General features: G+C 42.4%; 2 protein-coding genes across 9 annotated transcripts; one reads left to right on the top strand and one right to left on the bottom strand.

The window, feature by feature from the left end:
* The first annotated feature begins 386 nt into the window (after positions 1 to 386).
* Positions 387 to 8,578, top strand: LOC115589722 (N-acyl-aromatic-L-amino acid amidohydrolase (carboxylate-forming) B-like). 8 transcript variants are annotated; one of them, XM_030430824.1, is made up of 8 exons: positions 1,982 to 2,463; positions 2,694 to 2,806; positions 2,898 to 3,161; positions 3,233 to 3,428; positions 3,664 to 3,757; positions 3,856 to 3,963; positions 4,101 to 4,213; positions 7,348 to 8,578. In XM_030430824.1, the coding sequence occupies exons 2-8, from the start codon at positions 2,793 to 2,795 to the stop codon at positions 7,612 to 7,614; spliced, it is 1,056 nt and encodes a 351-aa protein (XP_030286684.1). In that variant the 5' UTR covers positions 1,982 to 2,463; positions 2,694 to 2,792; the 3' UTR covers positions 7,615 to 8,578. The 8 variants fall into 8 exon arrangements, with proteins under 8 accessions (XP_030286690.1, XP_030286684.1, XP_030286685.1 ...); XM_030430825.1 differs by having other exon boundaries at positions 1,982 to 2,451; XM_030430826.1 differs by having other exon boundaries at positions 1,982 to 2,320.
* Positions 7,663 to 13,654, bottom strand: LOC115589732 (claudin domain-containing protein 1-like). Its single transcript, XM_030430845.1, has 4 exons — positions 12,795 to 13,654; positions 11,677 to 11,784; positions 11,352 to 11,489; positions 7,663 to 10,355 (listed from the first exon to the last, which is right to left on the bottom strand). Exons 1-4 carry the CDS (start codon positions 13,078 to 13,080, stop codon positions 10,135 to 10,137), a joined length of 753 nt encoding a protein of 250 aa, XP_030286705.1. The 5' UTR covers positions 13,081 to 13,654; the 3' UTR covers positions 7,663 to 10,134.
* Positions 13,655 to 14,525: the final 871 nt, after the last annotated feature.

Below are 14,525 nucleotides of genomic sequence, written 5' to 3' on the forward strand. Positions count from 1 at the left end.
GGTACCTTTGGCTATGACATGGAGGTCTGTGCCAACCTCCAAGGACATGTCTCGCCAGCCCATTACAGGCCAATCCCCAAACCTGTCCTGCTGGATGATGTTACAGGCAGTATTATGTTCACCACAGCATCTCCAGACTTTGACGCCTGTCGCATGTGCTCAGTGTGAACCTGCTCTCACCTCAAAAGAGAACGGGGTGCCAATGGCCGACCTGCCAACTCTGGTTGTTCTCTCACGAATGCCAATCAAGCCGTGTGGTGCTGGGCTGTGAGCACAGGTCGTACTAGAGGACGCCCTCATGGAGTCTGTTTCTGACAGTTTGGTCAGAAACATGCACACCAGTAGCCTGCTGGGTGTCATCCTGTAGGGCTCTGACAGTACTCGTCCTGTTTTCCTTGCACAAAGGAGCAGATGCCGGTCCCAATGCTGGGTTGATGCCCTTCTATGGCCCTGTCCAGCTCTCCTCATGTAATGGCTAGTTTTCTGCTATCTCTTCCAGGTTCTTGAGACTGTGCTGGGAGACACAGCAAACCTTCTTGTGACTGCGTGTATGGATGTGCCATCCTGGAGGTGCTGGACCATCTGTGCAACCTGACTGGGCTGCAGGTACCGCCTTATGCTACCAGTGGTGACAAGGACACTAGCAGAACACAAAACTGGAGAAGAATCAGTCAGGATGGATCAGGAGAGATGATGTCTGTGGTATGTAAAACCATTTTGCTTTTAACTGAGTTAACTGACTTGGCGTAATGCTGTGACATGAAATGTTACACATTGAGTATTATATTTCAATGTAATGTGCAATATCTAGGAATTTTAGTTTAAAACATTCACAAAATAAATTAAATTATCAACAGAATGTCAAATTTGATGTTATTTCGCAGACGTGATACCCAGCATGGGTCCCCGTCTGGCTCCTGCATGAAAACCACCTCCATCTGGTGCTCCAAAGCTCCTGCGTTAGTGGAATAAACATCAACAGTCCCCTGGTGTTCCAAGCTTCCAGTCCAGACAGACTTGAGTCAGCTAATAGGACCGCTAGCTGCACTGCTAACTGAGCTAGCTAGCTAACAACAGCTACAGTTATCACCACTTAGAGGTTACTCTGGTAATATGCTGCCCCATTTTTGTTTGGGTTTCGCCAATTCTCTAATGTCTAATTCTCACATATTGCACCTTTGACTTAAGTTACAAACTGAAATGTCTCCACAACTACTGGATAAATTATCATGGAGGTTGTTTCAGACGTTAATGTGGTTGTATTCTCACTTAGTGCCACGATTAGGTGAAAACTGTCTTTTGATCAGTATTATGTCCACACCTAAGTAATAAACTACATTTCCAAAACAGCTAACGTTAGCATGGTTACACACTAGAAAATAGTGTATTTAAAAGGCCAAATTGATAAAACAAGACAGGAAATGTAGTTGTTTTTTGGACAAGTGAGAATTAAAATGACAGTTTAACTCAAAATCAGAACCACATATTTTCCCTCTCACCTTTTGTGCTTCTAATCCATCTACACTGTTTTATTGTGAGCTTCCCGGGTTTGGAGATATCGGCCACAGAGCTGTCTGCCTTCTGTAGACTGTAATGGAACTGGATGGCGCTCTGCAATAAATCTGAAAAGCTCAACAGCAATCTCTCTTTCCAGAAATATTGAAATTGTAGTTCAAATATTAATGGCGTCAGAAGAAAATCGTTCCTATGTGAAGCTGTCCACAACAAGGTCTGTGGATTATCTTGAGGAGCGGGGTCATGATGTCTGGAAAGACACCATCTAGTTCCATTATTTTTTGAGAGGAAACCGATATGTCCCCCTCACACCAAAACAATCTCAATGCTTAAACAGAACTACAGGTAAGAGGAAAATATGTATTTTTGATTTTGGAGTGAACTGTCCCTTTAAGACCACATTCAACCTGCTATTTTAACGGTATCTCTGGCAGTCAAGCAGTCGGATTGAATCTGTGTTCTCTTTCAATCACCAGCTGGTTCTCTTGTTATTTCCCCTGCCAGAAGAGCTCTTTCTTTCACTGTACGCACCACAGGCGCCTCTCCTGCTGTGTCATGCCAGCAGATTTATTTTCAGCCAATATTCTGAAAGGCAGACTGGAACCTACCATCCTATACATGGGGCAGAGAGAAACAGGGAGTTGGGGAAAGTTGGGGAGGGGCTTACAGTCACAGTTCGCCGGACCTCACAGCTGTTGGGACCAAAAGGAAGCAACCGACACATCACGTCACACTCAGGACACACCCTGGATATGATACAGTGTAGTACAGTGCAGTACAGTGGACAAGAGGTGGTAGAGAGACGGTGAGAGTTTGCATAACAGGCAGCTACAGCCTGTACAGAGGGAGGGATGGGAATGCTGAATCAGTAAAACTGCATGAAAGCCTGGGAGAGGGTGGAAGAGGGTAAACGGCAGGGGGAGAGGGAAGAGAAAGGTAACGGCTTGGGTAAGATGTGTGATGCTTGGGCTCTCATCTCTTGCTTGTGAATGCGGAGCTGACAGTTGACCCTGTTTTACCTCAAGCTCTCCTCAGTTAAGCGACTTTGATCAGACTTTTAATGTCAGTGCTGCTTTAGGGCACAGTTTTAAAGCTGGAGCTGTCCCTTTAGAGTTTTCAGCAAGGCAGGATCAGTGAGGTAAGGTTTCAGAAATCAATATATCTGCTTTGTGTTGCAGTGTTGTCTACAATGTACCCAGGGTAACTGATACCTCCCACTGAGTGAAACAAGAAGTGGCTTCAGTGCTGAATGAAAAGAGATTCAAGTTGTGTGCTGGATGCACAACATGCGGTGATACAGGAGGACTGAAAAGCTCTATTTTTTGTTGCATGTGCCTTCAAATTCTTGCACTTTCTCTCACTGTTTCCTTGCCTGCCTTCAGTCAGATGGAGGTAGACAAGGTGGTGTGTTCGTCAAGGTTGTCCCGGGTGGCTGTGTGCGGTGGTACCCATGGCAATGAGCTGTCTGGGGTGTACTTGGTGAGGGAGCTGCTGAAGAAGGAGAAGAAAGGGACGGAGGAGGGTGAGGAGGAGGGGGAAAAGCTTGTGTCAGTGAAGATTGTGCTGTCGAACCCTTGGGCCACGCAGCAGTGTCGCAGATACGTCAACACCGACCTGAACCGCTGCTTCACCCATGCCACCCTCAAGTAAGGCGGCACTGAGAAGGCAATGGTGCTCAGAACATGACGAGTTATGTGACTGTGTTTCTGTTTCCCAGTGGTCCCATGACAGACATGGCGCCCTACGAGTTGATCAGATCCCGGGAGCTGAACGCCATGCTGGGTCCTAAAGGAAGTCCTCAGGCGATGGATCTTGTTTGCGACCTCCACAACACCACAGCCAACATGGGCCTTTGCCTCATCGCGTACTCCGACAGCGACTGGATATGCCTGCACATATTCAGACACCTGCAGGTTCCTACACACTCACGTTTAGAGGTCCAATTTGGAGGAAAGTTGATATTTGAGACTCACTCCCAACTCGTCAAACACTGACGCTTTGGGATTGTGGGCTTGGGTCAGCTTCCATCCTAAAGTGTCAGTATTGGACTCCTTTAAAATCATTTCACTCTGACTGTTTCAGTCAGAACAACGAACTCAGACTGGAAATGCTGGAAATCTGAACTCAAGTCTAACATGTCCCTTTCAGAGGCAGATGCCAGATATACCGATGAGGTACATCCATTTTGACATCGCCAAAGAAGAATCCTATTCCCTTGATTCAGTGGGAAAACATGGCTTTGGTGAGTTTTTTCTTTTTTCCGCTATTACACCAGCTTATCAGAATCATCAGAATACTGGATAATGTGTAATATCTGTCATCTAAAATCAATTTTTTCAGCCATGGAGATTGGCCCCCAACCCCACGGTGTGGTGCGGTCAAACATCTACACGGCGATGAAATTTGGCGTGCAGCACATGCTCGACTGGGTCCGTTCCTTCAACTCAGGTGCAATGAAGCACAGGTTACCAAATGAGATTTTTCACTTTGCCACACAACTTTAAAATGTCCCTAATCCTGCAAACATTGTCTATCTTTTAACCCCTTTTTTTGCCTTGTTTAAAACCTCATTCACTTGTTCACAGGCACTATTTTTGACGGAGGATTTGTGGAAGTGTTCACCATGGTCAAACACATCGACTACCCAAGAGACAGTGAGAGTCACAACATCGCAGCAGCCATTCATCCTCAACTCCAGGTACAGTCTGACATGTACTGTGTTAGTCTTGTGTCAGATTTAAAGGGGGAATATGCAATTTTGGAGAAGCAGTTCAAACTCTCAGAGGAAAATAACTAATTTTCCTCTGTGAGTTTCAATAAGGTTTTGCTTATAAGGTCCAAGAACACTGTTTGAAGCCAAAAAGGTGGCAGGGTCCGCCACATATAAACAAAGTAAAACAGTATAAACTGCGTTGTCCATTAAGGTCAGTTTGTTTTCAGTTTATTCAGCCATTAAAACGAAGAGAGTCAGTTTATTTTCTTTGATGCCCAGTGATTTATGTCTGAATAAACTTGTGACTGAGCCCCTACAAACAGGTTGATCCAACAATAACACTTAATGTTACAATCTACATGACAGATGTTACTGCTGACCTGTTTGACTATAGTAGTGTCGGAGCCAGTAATAACAAGACGATCTAATATTAGTAATACTTAACATAACCTACATAATACCTAATTACCCAACAATAAAGTACCGGATAATAAAGTAAGTATGAACCTTTGTGCTCAACACTCTGCAAGGATGAGTCATGTCAGGTGTTTGACCTCACCCACTGTCCACAAAACACTGTCAATACACATCAGTGTTGGGCGAGTTACTTTCAAAATGCACTATATTATATATTACAAGTTACAGTCAATACAAGTAATATGTAACGTTACAATATTACCATCTATGTAGAGTAATATATTACTTATTAAACAACTTTTTAGACACTTTTAACAAAATGCCCAAATAACCTATATAAAACATTTAAATAGCCCAGATCTTTTTAAATAAATGAATGTCCTTGGACACAGGGATGAGCAGGCAGACAAATGATCAAAGTCTGATATTTTATGAGGAGGAGTAAATAGTTTTGATTGTAGACTGTATTGTACGGTACTGGTAGTAAATTGTTCACAGGCCAGCCCAAGCTACATAAAAATATAAACAAAAAACACGAAAATCTCGGGGAAATGCCCAATGAAGAAATGCCTCTTCTGGGCAGAATTACCAAATACCTCCTACAAGCCCCAGGGGAAATAAAAAGGTAAACTGAAGGTGTATAGTGGCTTGGGGTATTTAAGGGGTTCCCGAATAAACAATCTCCTCACTCAAAGTTGTGGGCAGCCAAGAAAACAAAAAAAGGGCCTAAACAGACCAGAGTTTCTGGATGACAATCAAAGGGGAATGGGGTTTGCAATGGGTCAGGGGCTGGTTCAGACTTAGGGTGTAAGCCATTTGTGTGCTTTCACTCCTCAATCAGGAGTCAGTCTCAACACAAACAAAGAAAATTTGCAAATCTCAAAACACAATTGGACTGCTACAGACTCAGTCATAGACACTGCAATAGACCTGTACCTTCTATAATGTAGTCATATAATGACCTGACAAGACAAAAATCTGTTTTCCACAGAAGTCCACAGAAGAAGGAATGCATGGTGTAATTCCAGAATGTAAATTAAAGTGTGCTCAGAGGATAGAATATGAAACCACATACAACTTGATGAGTTTGCACGATGCAGGGTGCAGCCTCTTCATAGCTAAGTGCAATTATAAAGGCCAATGACGCCCTCAGCATGGTTTTCAATCCAACATAAATCAAGCATAATTAAAAATGATGACATCCAGAATGTTTTTAACAACTATCAAGTCCTTTGGATGAATCATCAGGTCTTCTTTTCCTGTTCAACAACTCCTTATTTTAAGCGTCTGTAATTTCCGAGCAAGCGTTCTAGAAAGAAAATGACAAGGAAGCGTTCGGTTTTTACATCTCAAAGTGTAACCGAGAAAGCCTTTTAATTCTTGCACAGCTGCTGAACATGCAGATATGTGAAATATACTTACACACAAGCATAGTGTTCAACACATATGGAGAGTTTTGAATGTTTTCAATAATAAATACATATTTTCTGGGGTTTAAATGGAGCATTTCTTTCATGAAAAGTCTAATTTTCCCTCCAAATGATGGTGCAATCTACTATACTGCAGGACGCGTGGGGAGCTATGTTGAAATTCTTGCAATCATTAGAAAGACAGGGGCACTTGTGTTGCTAATGTAAAACACAAAATGAAAAGTGTTAAAGATTTAAAACAATTAGAAAAAAATAAAACCCATGTGACAGGGTTTTCAACACTGCAGGAACAAATGTGATTTCATCAGTAGTAAACGGGAATGGCAACATGATTGTGTCGGAATAGTAGAGCCTGATAATTATCCTTTGTATATGACTGGCAGGAGCTGGCAGGAGCTGGCATGGTTCCAAAAACATCTGGCATGATGACTTTCACAGTGAAGTTTCTGTTGCACAAGTGTACCACACGAGCTGACTGAGACCTGTGGCCATGTCTAGGCCAGGTGGTTTGTGGCATTTAGCAGCAACTTTGACAGAAATGAGATCTGAGGTAACACTGAAATGTGTCTGCTATCATGATGTATGATGACAAGCACTGGACATTAGACAGAAAGTGCTCATCACATTTTGAATGATTTTCCAGACTTTAAGGAAGTTCCTTATCTGTTGCTAAAGTTACCGCTAACTGCTGCTTACTGTAGCTGCTGTTACATCTCATCATTTTGTAATACAGACCTGGGATCTGTATCGGAGATAGTGGTTGAGACTGTGGGGCTGTGGGAATGCACAAAACATAGATTTTCTATTTTTTCTATTTAATGTTCACAGCAAATACAAAGACGTACTGTTCAGTTTTGATCTCGGAAGTCTTTTCCGTCATGAAACCTGATTACTTTGAAGGACAGAATTTAAAAGGCCCTGTGGCCCCTGGCCGAGTCTTTCCTGTCATAATCTCTAGCTGTCACTATCATAATAAAAGCACAAAAAAGCCCCCAAAAACCAGTAATCAAAAACATTTAGAAATCTTTTTAGATGTGCCCAGTAGCTCGATTGGTGGTGTTTGCGCCTCATGTTTGGAAGCTGTGTCCTCATTGCAGTGGACTGCTATTCGAGTCCGGCCTGTTGACCCTTGCTGTGTGTCATCCTCTCTCTTTCCCCATTCTCCTGTACTAATCTTGACAAAAAAATAAAATAAAATAATAATAATCAAAAGGTCAAATCTCTCAGCTTTGTCCACTTATAATCAACCTAGTTGTCTGGCCTTCCCCACAGGACCGAGACTTCTGCTTGCTCCACCCTGAAGACCCAATGTTCCAGATGTTCTCAGGTGAAACAGTGAGGTATAAAGGCAAAGAACCTCTTTATCCTTTCTTCATCAATGAATGTGCTTATTACGAGAAGAGCATCGCTCTCTCACTGGCAAGAAAAAGGCATATTGCAATTCCTGCAATCCGCGTGATGACGGACGAGGAGCAACAACATGCGGACCAACAGGAATTGGCATCAGAGGAAGAGGAAGAGGAAGAGGAAGAGGAGTGAGGAGGGACAGCAAACACCTGACATGATGAGACTGATGTAACTGCGTAATAAATTTTACAAAAATGTTACTTTTATTGAAATGACAGCTGTTGCATGTGTACACTCGCACACACACTCTCACAATATTGAAGTGTAGCCCACAATTATTAACCATCTCAGCTCACAACTGGAGAATGAACAACACATTCATTGCAGATTCACAGAAGCACAGTCATAAAGTGACACTGTTATATTTACGCCACAGTGGGTTCAGGGATAGAACACGTTCTTGAATTAAAAGGCTGAATATGCAAAATACAATCTGATTTATCATGAGACCTATCACACACAGTGCATCATTTCACAGACATTGTTTAATTTGTGTGACTGTTAGTAATTTGGATATTACTGTACACATACATCATGGTTTTAGGATAATAATGGTGTTATTTTTTTCTTTTCATAACTGTATATTTTTGGGACATTTACATCATCAAAAAATAGAAATTCACTACTGACCACTACAGCAATATTCAGGATATGTTCAACGATAATTTAAGTGCAAAGGAATACTGTAGCTTATCACGATATGGCCTTTAAATTACATTCATAATGCCTAAAAGGGAAACAGTGTCTCCCTATAATCCTGTTGAACTGAAATGGTGATAACAAATTAATAAAACATAAAGGAATAAATTAAATAAATAAGAACAAACACAACTGAATTCACAGAAACAATTTATATGTCCATCTACGGGCGAAAGAACAAAACAGGAAATGGTGAAAAAACACTACTATGTTGAAAAAAAAGGTTTTTGATCTTTTCTACAAAAACTATAAAATCAGTCGAAAACATTAAAAAATATGCTTGAAAATCGCAAACAAAACAATGCATTGGGTAAACAAGTGATGATCAAACACTGTCTGATCTTTAGAATGGTCATGAATAAATGAGTGTCACTTCAGTAAAAAAAAAAAAAAAAAAGGGCCGACAGATATGGAACAAAATCATATTTACAGTAATAGTCACCGTCTCTGTCACGCTACTCGCCACGGTCCCAGCGCTTTGAAGCTGCAGAAGTAAAACACGGAGTACACAACAGCAAACGTCTGTGTAAATAATTATCTGATTGTCTTGCTGTAGTTCAACAGAAACCTATTGAACAAAGTGTGATAGACAGTGCAACAAAGGGATAGTCACCACACCCGGCAGCGATTGTGGGTGTGATCAAAGGTGCCGATGAAAGAAATGTTCCAGTGCCATGCTATAATGACACCATCATACCAATGTGTAACCTGGGTCATTGCTTTTGCCTTGATGTCCTTGTAATAAGTGTTCATTAATAAGTTCCTTATAATTGAACAATGAATGTGTATATGATGCTGTTATGGACACAAAATTAATTTTAAAGGAGACATATTATGTTTTTTTTGTTTGTCCTTTCCTTCAGTGTGTTTTATAGCATGTAAAAGATCTTGAAAGACAAATAGGTCAAACGCTCCCCTCTCCCACAGAAAACACCCTTCATGAAACGCCTCCTCAGCAGTCTCCCCTTCAACTCTCTGTGACGTTGTGACATCACAGTACATCACCGTGTCACACATTTACATAATTAGTACCACGGGCTAGTTTGACCGCAAGTATTGATTAAGCACTGCTGATCTGTGGTTTGTGTTGCTGGGTCAGGCGTGTGTGAGCTGACCATTAAGAAGAGTCTGGGTATTCTGGGGTGAGGGCCTTAAAGAGACAGGAGCTAAAACAGAGCGTTTCAGACAAAGGGGGAGAACAGAGTACTCAAGTGTTTTTGAGCATTAGAGCATGTAAACATGTTCTAATAGCAACCCAAAATAAAATGATGAACCTGAACATGAGGAAATTTGTCACCTTTCATTGGCATCCTACTGTAAAAGGTCTTACAAAGGCCTTTTACCTAATAATTAATGCTTATTACAAGGACCTCAACATGCAGTGTTACTGCAAACTGACAGGGGGCACATATACTCCACTTCATGAGGTCAAAGTTGAACAGGTTTGGGTAATAATTTAAGCGGTTGTCTTAATTGTCTCTCCCAAATAAGTTTGGTCACCATGGGAATTGTTTAGAACTTGTTTGTGTATTTTGCTCCATCAAACCTGTTTGGAAGAGGAGTTGCTCCTCTTCCAAACAGGTTCCTAAATGACAGCAATCAATCAAACTGAAGATTCAAACCCTGGAATGTATGAATTTGTAATGGTAAACTGGGACACAGCGAATGCTTTTCAGATTGGTGTTGAGTTACTCTGAGAAAAGCATATGCTGTACTGTACACTTCTCTTTCTGGTTGACCTTTTTTCAAACCAATTCCTGACCCCTGGAGAGATAAAAATCAAATCTTCTAATGCAGCAGATAGGGTCATTACTATAGACTACATGCTCTTTAATCCGTCAGCGGGTCAAACGCACAGATTAACCTACATCCCATTCCTCTCGGAAAGCATTAGAAAATGCATCTTGGTGTCATGAATTCAAACAGGGCAGAGATCCAGAGCTGAATCTCAGTCTATGCCACCCGGTAGGCTGTCATGCGATAGTAGTTCTGACTGTGGCTGCGTGCCGCCCACACAAGCAGCGCGGCGGCCATCATATGGAGTGGTGAGGAAATGAGGGCCAGATAGAGGGACCATCCCAGAGAGCCATCCACTTTATCAGGCAGCATTGACACCCGGTGGAGCAGGTCCATCCCCGCTAAGTAGCAGCACACTGTGGCTAAGGTGCAGAGACCTGCAGGGCACAGAATCACAGCCACATTTTTACACCACATATTTCTGTGCTTTTAAGTTTGTCCTTACATTTTCTAATGTGTTAAATGAAAACACACTCATCCTTATATGATTTAATGGTTCCATGAAGACCGTATATAATTTGTTACAATGTTGCCATAGCACTGTATAATCACAGTAAGAAGCACTCATTAATATTCATAATGCTTTATAGACATTAGTAAGTTAGAGCTATGGTTCCTTAAAGCATTAAGGAATATCCATTAGATACTTATAACTATAATGATATGGCTCTGTAGGCGAATTGTAATGCATTATAAGTATGTTGGTAATGCGTTATAATCCATCAGGGACATGGGCTTCATAGAAAGTCTTAATGCCAGGCTTTTATCCTAAGGATGTCGTGACTTATCACCAGGAGAAAAGCATGGAGGTTTCATTTGCGTTATACTTTGAGTCCTGTCTCTGTAGCTAAACATTCTGTTGCTTTAATCTACACAATGCTGAGTTAAAGGTAATTACACCTACATTCAATTTTTTGGGCCTAGAGGCATTGCAACAAGCATTAAGCATGTAAGTGATTACATCAGCGCTCCAGGGTGCTACTGTGTTGTTTGCACATAAACCCAATAAATCTGTCATTGGTGCGCCTGTCATTAGGCAGATTTGGCAGGTAGCGTAGAGACAGTTTTTCAATGCTGTCTTTGCTGAAAACAACTGCCTGCTCAGACTGGAAGCTAGACTGATGGATGCAGTAATAGTCATGCCAAATATGAATTATATTAATGTGTGAATTGACCTTTTCAGTGTAAGACAACATGAACTTAGTTTTGATGATTTAGATTCTGAACCTGATTTTTTTTTAGGCTCATACTACAGTTGGAGACAATAACTACTCTCACTTTTCCGATGCATGTCAAGGCAAGTTGACTCCTTAAGCTTAACAGGTTAATACACAGTATTAGTACATAGTGCCATGCAACTGCACAGGCCTTACCAGCCAGCAGGTGAAGCACTCCTATGCCGAGGGTGGGGGCGAGACTTCGACAGAGGCAGGCGCAGAACCCAGTCAGACCCGCCAACACCACCATTCCCAGGGACACCAGTGGCAGCAGAAACTGGCACCTCCACAAGTCTATACATAAGACACAGAAAAGATGGAAGTCTGTGGGCATGGCATCACAATTATATATTAATCAGCGTCACATATCATCATGATTCATATGCTAAGTAGAGAAGTGGCTGAATCTGTGGCAAAGTTTCTTACAGCTTCAAACAACATATGATCTATATATAAGGGTGATTGTTGTGGCTGAACTTACAGGTGCGCAGCATGTCCTCTCCACTGTTGTGATTTCCTGGTTCTTTATATTTAGGTATGAACTGCTGAGGTAGAGTGAAGCTTCGACACTCCAGGACCATCTTGGCATCTGAAAAACGGGCATTAATGTAAAGAGCCACATTAACAAACATTGTTTAGGTTCTATTTTCTACCCTCCCTGAACATCGGCTACTGCAGCTGATTAATTAACTGAACTTGCAGGGACTCAGTATGTTTGGCACAGAAAAAGTAATATCGATGGTAACACAACCAACACAGTAGCATCCTGGGAACTAACTTCTAGCTAGCTAGAATGCCAAACACCACATTCTGTCTATAATTATTTTTGTTTTAGAAAATGTTTTACATTAAAATTCCTATATATTGAACCTTAAACATTTTCATTTGTTTCTAGCTCAGCATAATGTTCTTATAGTTCTTTTATCGCTTTAATGATTTTCTCTCTTTTTTTAAACACTTTCATATATTTCACTTGTATTTATTCTATTGACATTCTGTGTTTTGCATTTTGCCTTCTTGTTTTAAATTCTCTTTAGTCCAGCCTCCCATGTGTTTGCCATGACCCTTGAGTATTTACTGTCTTCATGAGTTTACGGCTTTTTCTCTGCCTGTCGAACCACTTTAAACATTCTGTGTTTACAGCTGCTATTTACATAAGGAAGCACTGTCATATGTTACATGTCACGAAGGCACCTTAGCAGCATTGTTTTGAAGGCGGCCAGTCTCGCTCCAAGTGTTTCTGTGGTTTCTTGTGAAGCAGTTTAACAAGGCACAGCTTCAGGGCAATAGGCGTTGCAGGTGATGCTCTGCGTCTTCCAAAGCTAAGCAGGCAATTCTCTTTTTGTGTGTCAGAAGTGCTTATCTCTGTGACAGGGCTGAATTGTTAATACAGAGACGGGCTAATACCACCCATAATCCAAAAGGTACACACAAATTCCTGCTTTACCACATGTTGGTAAATGAGCCACACCTGGTGGCCTCTGCCACCAGGTGTGGCTCAGTGTTGAGACAGCAGCAGAGGTGTTCTGAGACTCATGGTATGAAGGACTCATCTCATGACTCAGTGACGTGAAGTGGCAGGTTGGATCAGTCACATACCTGGCTCTTTGTACCAGCTGGCAGGAACGAGCACACACCGCCACCACAGGCCAACAGTACCGTTGAGGCGGAAAAGGGTGTCGCTGTACGTTTTTTCATCAAACTCTCCATCCATGAACTCCTCGTACAGGGAGCGCAGCTCGGACACGTTGGCCTCGCCGCGCACGGTGGGGCTGCTGTACTGGTACCAGTGCTGCGTCCCGATGGCCACCGACAGATACACGGTGGCCAGGATGCTCAGCACACAGGCGATGACCAGAGCTGTAGCGTAGCGGTTGTCAACCATTGTTCACCAAGCCAGAAACACGTCAGAAAGGGATTAAGTTGATGCCACTGGTCGATCCTTTGCGCAGCAATTTGCCCGATCTGCGACGCTCCCGTTCACACACACTCTCCACAGTCACTGCGGCATCGACACGTCTGCTGAATATACCGAGCTACAGCCAACGACAGCCCGCTATTTTAATGATTGATACTCATCTCAAGTGCTGTCCTAACAGTCAGCGTCAGCAGCCCTGCAGGCCGGCTTGGATGCGCCATCTGTTCCCTTGTCCCACTTCCACAGATGGTGGGTGGCCCGACGCTGCGGCAGATATCACACAGCTAGTCCGCAAAACCGACCTCAGTCCTCACCGAGGAGGGAAACAGACCTGACCTGTGAGACACGGTCCGTCCGAGGCTCGCATGGGTCTGTTTTGGACAGCAGGATGATGCCGGGTGCACCCAGGATGATGCCAGTTGTAAACACTCTAATCCATGCCGTTTCCTCTTCCGGTTCTGCTGATCAGCAGATATAAAAATAACCTCTTCTCAGCCGGGAGGCTTGAGGACATCCAGAGGAGGGAAACACAAGGCAGCTCTGGAAGAGAGCGCAACAGTAATATCAAATAAAAATGTGGACAGAGTGTTTGAAGGAAATGATGAAAGTTAAGTTGCTGTAAAACTTGTGAAGCTGTCAGCCGATATGACAACAACACAGGGAAGATGGAGTCATATTCTGCATTGTGTTGTGGAAGAATAACAGGGTGATAAGACCAGAGACAAAGTCAAGCTGAAATGCTTTAGCAATATGCAGAAGAAAAAAATAACAGGAGGGTTTTAAAGGTAGAGGGTTAGAAAAAAATGACTGAATCTGTCACAAAAGTTAACGAGATCTTCTCTGTGTCGAGACCCGACCTCCATCCAAGCTTTTTTGGGAATCTGTTGGGTAGTTTTTGTAAAGTCCTGCTCACAAACCAACCAACAAACAGATAAACACATGCAGTGGAAACATAGTGGATGTTTATTAATCCTTTGTTCTATAAAATGTAAAACCACTCATCACAAGTTCTCAGAGTACAAAGTGGATTCTTTAAAATGCTTGTTTTGTATTTGTACCCCAAAATAAAAAAAAAGAGTTGTTAGTTGGCCTTTTCTTCTACTCAAGACAAATAGAGGGCAGCATCTCACCACAGTAACCGCTAGCTGCTGCTAACTGTAACCAGGTGAGCGTTGGTGTTTGTACTGCTAGCACAGAACCTTCTGGATGGGACAGGCCGGGGCTAGCTGGTTGGCATGCAAACTTTAATATATATCTTTTAACGCAATACACAGATGTTAGCTTCCAAGAAGATTTATGATTTATGAAGGTTTATTTATGGCAGTTACGCTGAGAGTGAGATGATCCACAGTGATGGAGCTGGCTGGTAACACTTGCAATTGAAAAAAAAACCACATTGGTTGAAATTCCAG

The sequence above is a fragment of the Sparus aurata genome, chromosome 10 (assembly GCF_900880675.1).
Source record: "Sparus aurata chromosome 10, fSpaAur1.1, whole genome shotgun sequence".
Classification (NCBI taxonomy): domain Eukaryota; kingdom Metazoa; phylum Chordata; class Actinopteri; order Spariformes; family Sparidae; genus Sparus; species Sparus aurata.